The sequence below is a fragment of the Hyposmocoma kahamanoa genome, unplaced genomic scaffold (genome assembly GCF_003589595.1).
Source record: "Hyposmocoma kahamanoa isolate Upper Pololo Valley unplaced genomic scaffold, ASM358959v1 65, whole genome shotgun sequence".
In the NCBI taxonomy this organism is placed as follows: Eukaryota; Metazoa; Arthropoda; class Insecta; order Lepidoptera; family Cosmopterigidae; genus Hyposmocoma; species Hyposmocoma kahamanoa.
This window is the reverse complement of record NW_020653853.1, coordinates 740,261-750,146: the sequence shown is the minus strand read 5'-3', so window position 1 is coordinate 750,146 and position 9,886 is coordinate 740,261. Positions and strand designations below refer to the sequence as shown.

The window sequence follows — 9,886 nt, the reverse complement described above, 5'->3', positions numbered from 1 at the left end:
GTACTTGACGCATTTCAATTTGAAGAAAATTTTATACGTCTAAGGGTAGCAATTAGAAGGTGGTTTATCGATTTTCACCCACTTTCCGTTAACCGATTTCAATTAACATGGCGCATAGATGTAATTCCAAAGAAAATACAATGTGATGGTGGCCTACACATGGTCTGATGATGGAAATGGCAGACGATGAGAAGAATTCATCAACAGTGTTCAGGTGTGTAATAAAGGCGTTAGGGAAGCATCTGTCCATTTTACTTTTTTTAAACACACACGTATCAACTCAGGCCGCAAAAGTAACTTGTCAGTGCCTACAATCAACAACAGTGAAGTAATTCAAACTTATTGATATTATACTCTTCTGAAATGATAACAACAACTATTAAAATAAATCTTTTATTCAATTAATGATTTTGTACAAAAACGTAACGATCACAAAGATACATAAGCTAAAGAAATTTAACAGCCGATTTTCGAATTGTAAAATAGACTTTATCACTGCCGTCACATTAATTAATTCACGCAAGATATTTCCATACAATACTAGTTAAACTTACGAAGGGCTCTTCGGTTTGCAAATTTTTACTTCTTAGTAAGCAATCATTGTTCCTTTCTACGGCTTTTGTCAATATACTCACGCCATCACTTTCTTTGTCAAAAATAGCAATTCTACGTATCAAGTTCAACATTTGCTTTTTTGACAACACCTTAATAGCTCTTTTAGAAAACAATTTATAGACATTAACATATAAAGCAACATCTTCGCTTTCCAAACCGTCCATACGTTGCAACAAATCATACAAAATATTCAAAATCTCATTTTCCACGTCCTTGTTAACTTTTAGTTCTGAAAATTCAATCGGTTTTCCGTTTTTGGCGACGCTATTTAAGTTCCTAGCAAATGAGTTCACTAGCATACTTTGTAAGAAGCTTTCTATAAGATGACACACTGGCTTTATTAATGCCTTGTCTTCTGCCCGTACGTGTCTTACTATTGAATGCAACCATGATATTAACCCATAGCCTTCCACCAAAATCTCAAATGCTTTTGGTATTGCAACTATAGAAGTTAACGCACTTAAAATTTTCTCTAACATTTTTCTATCTGTCAACACAGAAGAACTGAAGTCCATAATCATCTTTAGACACATAGTTTTAAATACCACGTTTACGTCTGTCATTGTTTTTGTGCCGTCTCTAATGATGTCTAAAATCCAAGCTCTTCTTTCCGCAGCTTCTACGTCACTATCGTGGAAAAGACTTAGGAAATCTGGAATGACAGTCAAATCTACGATTTGTTTGGCAATGAAGAAGTTATTCACAGGTTTGTACAGAGGATCGGAAGGCGCTGTGGATGTCATAAGAGCTTTGGCCAGATACAAAGCACATACTGCAGGTAATCGCGGATTTCTTAAATCTCCCATTGATTCTTCGCCATTTTGGATGGCAGTCGATAGACTTTGACGAAGTGTGCTAATAAAATCGGTCAGGAACAACTTGTCGTTTTTGTGTCTCCTGAAAAATAAATTACGTTTGATTAGTAATTTCTTATAACATTTACCAACACCAATAACCTTAAAATGGACTGACTTCGAGTTTTCACCATAATTCACAGAGATCAAAAATGTCATTCATTTGGCACTGCACTAGTTAACCGCTTCAAAATTATTCAAAAAGACTTTTAAAACACTCACGTCTCTGTTTCCAGGAGCAGGCAGAATCTGTGCAACACGTGATAGGCCGCAGCTCTCATCAATTGACAGTGAGAACCTAGCGCCACGATTGGCACTGACAGTAGTCCTGTCCTTAGAAGCTTGAAGCAGGACGCTGCTGACCCAGGCGCTAGTAGATGACTTAACAATGGAAACATGAATAAAGGATCGTACACTCCTTCATCTTCATTCATATGTGATTCATGTACCAAATCTCGTGACTTCAAATTTAAAATTGTATCGGTGTACTTCGCCTTCATTACAAGGTGGTTAAACTCTGATTCATTGTCTTTTACCGTTTGAGGTTTGAACATAGCATCATTACACATGATTAGCAGTGCAGTCTTAACAGAACTATCGAATTGCATGTCGTTATTCGTCATATCAATGTTTGACGGAATTTCATAATAATAATCTAGACGCTGTGTCACAGGGAAATGTCTAACAGTTTTGTCTAAAATATCTTTCTCAAATAAGTTTAGAACCTGGTTTGGAGTAGGATGAGCCCAAAGCGAGGAGGTTCTGTTCTTGCGAACGGCATAATGATTAGCAGCCGAATCACCCCAGACATAAGGTTTATATTCATTCACAGGTAACCCATTACTTTCGTAGTAATGAAGAATGTTCAGCAACATTCTATCGCAAGGACTTCGAGTAGCGTGATATGCGCTCAAGTAGACTGGAACATGTTGAATCTTCATGACAGATTTGTTTGAATTCATTAGAATAAAGAGGAATTCAATCAATCTGGACTTTATATCCGAACTGTGGTGGCTCAGCATCACATTTAAGAACTCAGAATGTGATGTTACCATTTCGAACAGCATCACAATATCTTCGTGATCTGTTTTGTAGAATAACTGCACCAAAGTTTTGAGCAAATATAGCAAATGAGGTCCGCAAGTGTTATCGTGATCGGCAGTCCTAATTTTTAACGAGTCTTTCAAAATAGCTTTACAAAAGTTCTGCCACGCTGCGCTTTCTGTAACGTGCTGAAATTCTTCCTTCTGTTCCATATTAAGTCCTTTTACATATTTTGATATTTGTGTTACACTGTAAATAGTGGTTACAATGTCCTTTATTACGTGTACTTCTTTATTCTCTTTTAGGGCTGCTGTCGTCAAATTTAACATAGACAACATATAGTTCATAAAATATTCCTTTTTATGTATTTTTTCAACGAGGCATGTTTTAACAAATACGGTTTGTAGAAGATGTATATGACTTAATTCGACAACTTCAAACTTATGAATTTTGGTGAACAATTTTTCACATTCCTGAGGTTCCATGCACTCGAGAATTAATTTTCTTATAAATTTCCAGCAAGTAATGTAAATTTGTCCAGCTTTATGTGGTTTCTCCAAGAATTTGATAATATTTGATTTGTACTCATTGAAAATTGTATGTAAAAATTCTTTGTTTTCTGTTAGAAAATGGTTGTGATTTATAATAGCGTTGCCTAAAGGTAATGTTAGTTCCCGTTGGCTTAGTATTTCTGGTTTAGATATCTGCTCTTTGAAAATGGTGCAAAGTTTTATGTTGTGTGTCATTAAAAGAGCAGCTAATTGGTATGTAGATTTACGTATTGTGCTTGCCTCGAAAAATGATTTGAAAATATCTTCACCCACAGTAATTATTCGCTGAGGTTTATTTTCTAAGTATTGTATGAAAGATTTCTCTACATTCTCCAAATTTACGACGAAATCTTTATTCGTGAGCAAATCTGAGTAAAGTTTTAAAGTTTTCTTCCATAGTTTGGAATGTAATTCTAACGAAATCGTTTTCGAATATTTATCCATCAAGACCCGTAGTATCTCCAATACAAGACTTGGTTCTTTGTCATTTACACAAGAATCAATTCCTGCTTCAAATATTTGACCAAACACATTTGAATCATCTTCATTACTAAGTCCTACAGTTTCCAAAACTTGAATAGTATGAGTACTATTAATATTCTTTCTTTTACTTATCTTGACAAACGCGTTCACGATTTCACTGTAATTCTTTTGTTGGTAAGATTTCAGTAATTTATCTTTTCTACTTAAATAATTAACAATATCTCCATAATCTGTAATAACCCACAAGAGAAACTTGGTTGCACGAATATAAGACTCCTCTTTATTAAAATCCAAAGGTCTATAGATTTTCAAAACGTGTGGATTTTTAAACAAAGCCAAAATTATTGATCGACATACGTCTATCATGTGCTGTTTCTTTCCAATAGCAATAATACATTTAAAATACTTCGATATTTTCTTATGTCTCTCTTCCGTCAATTGGTTTATGTTTGTCAGTCTGACTAAGCAAAATATTAGATACTTGGACCAAACCAGCAACTCTGAACTATCAATGCTCTTGGAAACATTTATTTTGTAATAATAATCTCCCAACATAATGTCGCTGTCTTCTTCAGATACAACTTCTAGACAGTCAAAAATGTTCTCTAAGGGTGCTTCTACATTCTCAATCAGAGATTTCGATATACTTTTTAATGCATTGTCGTGTGTAATGGCTTCAGGCAAAGGAACTGGCTGTCCAACCCATCCACCTACATAACTTCTGATGTCTAATTTAGAATCCCCTATTAACACTTCTGTAAGTTCAGGAGAATAGTTCCAATGAAGTAAATTAGCAATGAACAGAGAAAGAAAGTGCTTCAAATTTTTTTTTGCATCTTTATTATTGTGCACAAACTGCATACATCCTACAATAAAAGGTGAAGGTACTTTGTTTTCTAAGAAAACTGATTCAGCTATATTGCGATTCGACATCAAATTGTTAAACAATTTATCCAAATTCGCCTGGGTATTCTCATCAGCAATTTCAAAGTGTACAATCTGTTGTCTAACATATTCAGATAGGTCTTTAATATTTGCCAAAACATACTCGACAATATCTGCAATAATACTTGATGGGTTGACTTTAGAGTTCCTTAATGTGTACAAGATAATATGAATCTCGTCATCATCGGCTTCAAAAATGGAAGTATTTTTGAAAAATTTGAGTAAAGTATCCTTAGCTTCTATCCATGTTGTATCATCATCACTTGTATAAACTTCCAACATTATGAGAAACAGGTCCTTAAACATTGAATTTTTCAGAGATATTGCAGAGCTATCCAATGTAAGCCATAGAGAAACAATTTTAAATTTCAAAAGAGGTACCAGTCCTTCTGAAAGAGTTGCTGAAAAATCCAGAAGTTTCTTCATATCCAAATTTCCTTCTAGAGTTTCAAAGAATGCAGGATGGATATCACTGTACAGCAATAGTAAATCCACCAGTAAAATTAGACCTTCTGTGTTATTGATTTCTGGAAGTCTATAATCTTGTGTAGATTGTGTACTTATTTTACCATCCAGAACATTGTTAATTAATGATACTACAATGGATGGAGCTGGCAAATGTTTGGGTACAAAATAATCCAATTTGTTCTTTAAATCTGAAACCTGATGTGTATCATTCATCTCTATAATCTGCATGTATCTTCTCAATGTTTGCAACATTTTTACCAACACTCTAATACAATACAGAGAGACGGTGTGATCTTTTCCCAACTTATCATTAATAAATTTCAACAATGGCACGGGTAATGTTGTGAATCTGGCAAAATTTGCAGCTTGGATAGAAGACAATTTACTCATTCTTGGAATCATCTCTTCCGGTTGAAACTTTTCTAACAACTTCAAAACAAAACCTGTAGTACGCTCCCAAAGAGGAGAGTGTTGTGGCTCAAAACTTTGCTCAATAATGTTTATTATAGCTCTGTGTAAATCTGGGCATTTGTAAACAATCTGCAGGATGACATCTAACTCATGTTCATTTTCCCAAGGTCTTTTTAATGTTAGCAAAGCTTTGTATAAGTTTTGATTTTTGTTACTATCTGCTACGCCCAAAGTACTGTCAGTAAAATAAAGGCCTAATTTATGTGATGTGAAAAGTATGAGTATAATTTCTGTTAAGAGACCAATGATTTCTGATTTTGACTCATTTATCCCCTCATGCCCCACTTTAGGAGGACCTTTCCAAGAGAACAATTTGAACAAATTGTGCAGCACTTGATGACTGAAAGTTTTGAGCTTCACACTTTTAGATATGAAACTGTTTTCAATTACATTTTTCTTTAAAATATTCAAAAACATCAATACGGCTTCAGCCTCATCAAAAACTAAACCAGGTATGACAAGGGACAATAATCCTTGCTTTTCCAACAAAGCTTTCATTAAAGGTAAGTGTCCATCTACAAGGAATGAAGTCATGAAGTGAACAAATGCTGTTCTAACATTATCTTTTTCTTTATAATTTGACTTTTCCACAATATACTGCAAGTGTTTTGGAGTTAATGGAGCCTGATTTAAAACTTCTATCCCTAAATCAAAGTTTAATGTAACAATGGAAGTCAGAAGTTTGAGGATTATTTTCCTGTGACGTGGACCAGAGTTTTCACTAATCATGATTTCCACTGTTGGCATAAATGTATTCAAAAAGTAACGACAAGCTTCCTCAGTAACTGCAATCATGTGAGGTAGGGAAGATTGGACCTTCAGGATAATCAGGTGGAAGATGTGGAATGCGGGTGTGGCCAGTGTTAGATTCTTCTTGTTGTCTCCTATTTGTCGAAGAATCTCGTGTGAATTACCGCCGGTTTTGAGGTACTCCAGTAAGAAATCAACTTCATTGTCCGGGTTTAGGCACACTTGTAGAAATTGTGTCAGAACTGGAATAAAATAACATGTACGTGTTTTTAATTCATTTTATGGCTCAACTGTACATTACCATCACACAAGTTGACAAATTAAAATGGTGAATAGATTACATAGCAGTCTAATCCTAAAATATTAGCTTTAGGAAACTCGTAGTTTTGAAAATAAAAATTATTGAAATATTCGAAAATAAATGATAGGAAACACGTTTTGTAGGTTAGGAAAGCTCAGCATTTGGTTGTTGCAGTATTTTTTTTTTAAATAATGCAAAAAAATAAACATTTTTATATTTCAAAAATTTTTTGCAGTATTGAATTAAACAGCATAAATTAATAAGTAATTGTAAATTTAACATTGAAATTTACTATAATTAGTATGTAAGCTTTTATTTTTGAACAATTATTTTTTGTTGCAAAAAAATAGCGAAATGCAAAAAGGACGCCTTGTTGTTGTTTACTGTTTGATGTATTCATCAATTAGGATTTTGCGTTTTTGCCTGGTTTTAAGTTCAATTTAGTTTCTCATATAACACAGAAAGTGCAAGGGGGGTCCTTAACTCCCCACTCACGTTGGAGGGTTTTTCCCGGTAGGGGTTCGGAGAGAGGGGTATACCCCGCTATGTTTGGTGCGAAAACATGATTTTTTGAGGTTATTTTTTTCGAATTTTCAAAAATTAATATCTCGAAAACTATTGACATCCTAACTTTGAAATTTTGCACGAAGGGTCCCCTCCCCTTCTGGTATGGTAATGTACAGTCCTTCCCATTTTATTTATCAAATATAAAGATTTGTTAGTAAAGTAAAAACAATAATTGTCAAATCTAACCTAACAAAGTAGATTCAGAAAGAGCTGTGTGTCTTACCCATAGTCTGCCCTTGTTTAGTAGATAATTCTTTCCGAAAGTGTTTCACGTCGAATCCATGGCGATTTGACGGTGTTCTGGTTTCATTTTGGGTAATTTCTTCCGATGGTGGTTCTTCAAGTTCGTCACTGTCTTCCTTAAACTTACTCTTTTTAGGTGATACTTCTTTATCTCCACTGAACTTTCGTTTACCCATTTTCGTCGGAATTATTTTATTTCATTAAAGTACTTAACTAAACTTTTAACATCGATTAAAAATCACACGTGAGATTGTTTTGACATTTGAATTGAAAGCTTGGTTTTTTCTAAAGAATTTTTGGCTTGGATACAAGTCCTTTCAGCCTTAAATTGTTGTGTTCATAGGCCGGGACCACAGACTCCTAAATATATGTCTGTAGCCGGGACAAAACATTACCTTTAATAGACCTTTTTTAACCGACTTCAAAAAAGCAGGAGGTTCTCAATTCGAATGTATGTTTTTTTGTGTGTATGTTACGCGATAACTCCGGTATTTGTGAACCCATTTTAAAAATTCTTTTTTGTTGGAAAGAGGGTACCTCCATAGTGATCCCATTTAATTTTAAAGTAAATCATCTACTCCTAAGGGCGGCTGTTTACTCATTAAGATTCATTTTATAAATAGCGCGTAAATGTTATTATGAGGAGCAATTATTTTAATGATTGATTTTGCTATTCTCCAATTCAAGGCGTTTTTCTCTCTCAATATACTTTGAGTAGTGAGAACCGATTTTTATCATCTCCTGTGTGAAGTCCCGTATAGTGGCGAACTAGGGGATGAAACTGGGTTTGCGCACTTTCCAGTAATCGATTTCAATAAAACTTGGTAATTATATGTAATTCCATGTACTTTTCTTGTCTTTACTTGTCGGTTTTTTTAGTACTTTGTACTGAAATTATTATACATAAAGTTTTTTTTAAATGTTTTATTGTAAGAAGTACCTACATACTCATTAAAAAAAGTAAATTTAATAACAAAATTCTGTCAAAATAGATAGATGGTTCTCCATACCAATTTCCAACCGAAAATCATTTCACTGCGAACATTTTTGTAAGTCACCAAAATTTTGGTTGTGAATTTTATTTCATATTTACAGACTTGTAGGTTTACCCTCTGCAGCTTGAATTTGATTGCGTTGAAATTGCGTCTTTTCCCAGTCGAGGCGCATAATTGCGATTCAGAACTGGCCGATCGGAAACTTTTGACATTTCTAATCGGAACAATAGTTGATTTCCTTTCGGTACAATCGATCTACTTTCCCGATCGGTCCACTTGTTCAAATAGTCCACCTTGACAGTTAATAAAATTTTACAAAAAAATTCGTTTTACAAATTTTCAAAGGCAGTTTGTAATATTGCATAATTGCAGATTGTCATGGAGTACATGTTTTACAATGATGGCCGCTTTACGTTAACCATGATTTGAAAAAACAAAATCAAGTAAACAGTTTGTTTTTAACCGTCTTCAGAAAAAAGGAAGGAAGTTCACAATTTGGCTGTATTTTTTTTATGTATACCACGCGATAACACAACGGCACAACCGGTTTTGAGGATTATTTTTTTGTTGAAAAGAGGGTACCTCAATAGTGGTGCATTTAAATTTGAAGAAAACATTCCATCTCTAAGGGTGGCAAACTAGGGCGTGAAGCCGGATTCGCGGACTTTTCGGTAACCGATTTCAATAAAACTTGGCAAATGGATGTAATTCCACAAGCTTTTGAGGTCGGTTTTTAGCACTCTGTCCCGAGATTATCTGAGTAGACGCATCATTAAAGTAGACCTATCGGGAAAGTAGACCGATCGGGAAAGTAGACCAAACGGGAAAGTAGACGAAATGGGAAAGTAGACCAAACAGGAAAGTAGACGAAATGGGAAATAGAAGAATCAGGAAAAACACGTGGACCGCTCGGGAAAGCAGACCAATTGTACCGAAGGGGTTAATTTAACTCACAATTTTTTTTTTAATAACGCACACACTCAACATAGCCCCGCACTAGGGAAACCCTGTGTCGCGGGTGCCATGGACACATACATAGACAAACACAAATTACACCCAAACTCACGAGAGAAATAAATGTAGGCCATACAAATATTTCTCCCGGCCCGGGAATCTAACCTAGGACCTCTGCGTGGCAGTCCGGTATGGTAACCGTTCGGCCACGGAGGCAGTTAATTAGAAAGATATAGTAGGAAAATCAGGTTTATCTTCTCGCTCAGAAACCCATCTCATTTCGAGACTACCCGATCGGATCAATTCCGATTAGAATCAAAATCAGGACGCTGAAGTAATATGAGCATGAAGTACACACGCTAGCACATCAAGCTACACATTACCGTATCTTGTTCTGTCGCACTGGAGGCGATTTTTGAACAAAAATGTGTAATCTGACGTGCCGTTGTCCGTACAATGTGCTGTCACAACCTGTACCTGTACTGCCGCAACTTTTTCATACACTGTAAAAACATACTGGCACTTGAAAGTGTACCATCTTGATAATGGGAGAGTACATTCTGTGGAGTATTTTTGAAATCTCGAAGGTGCTCAGATTAGGGTGCGTACAAATCTGGCAAATGCACCTGATTGCGACAGGCTCGC

General features: G+C 35.2%; 1 protein-coding gene across 1 annotated transcript; it reads right to left on the bottom strand.

Moving 5' to 3' along the window:
* Positions 1-515: 515 nt before the first annotated feature.
* On the bottom strand, positions 516-7,468 carry LOC113231476. Its single transcript, XM_026465805.1, has 3 exons — positions 7,273-7,468; positions 1,692-6,423; positions 516-1,512 (listed from the first exon to the last, which is right to left on the bottom strand). The coding sequence occupies exons 1-3, from the start codon at positions 7,466-7,468 to the stop codon at positions 516-518; spliced, it is 5,925 nt and encodes a 1,974-aa protein (XP_026321590.1).
* Positions 7,469-9,886: the final 2,418 nt, after the last annotated feature.

Coding starts and splice junctions, on each gene's coding strand:
- LOC113231476 (XM_026465805.1), bottom strand. CDS start 7,468: ATGGGTAAACGAAAGTTCAGTGGAGATAAAGAAGTATCACCTAAAAAG. Junction 6,424..7,272: donor TAAACAAGGGCAGACTATGG/GTAAGACACACA, acceptor ATTTTATTCCAG/TTCTGACACAATTTCTACAA. Junction 1,513..1,691: donor CTGCTCCTGGAAACAGAGAC/GTGAGTGTTTTA, acceptor TTTATTTTTCAG/GAGACACAAAAACGACAAGT.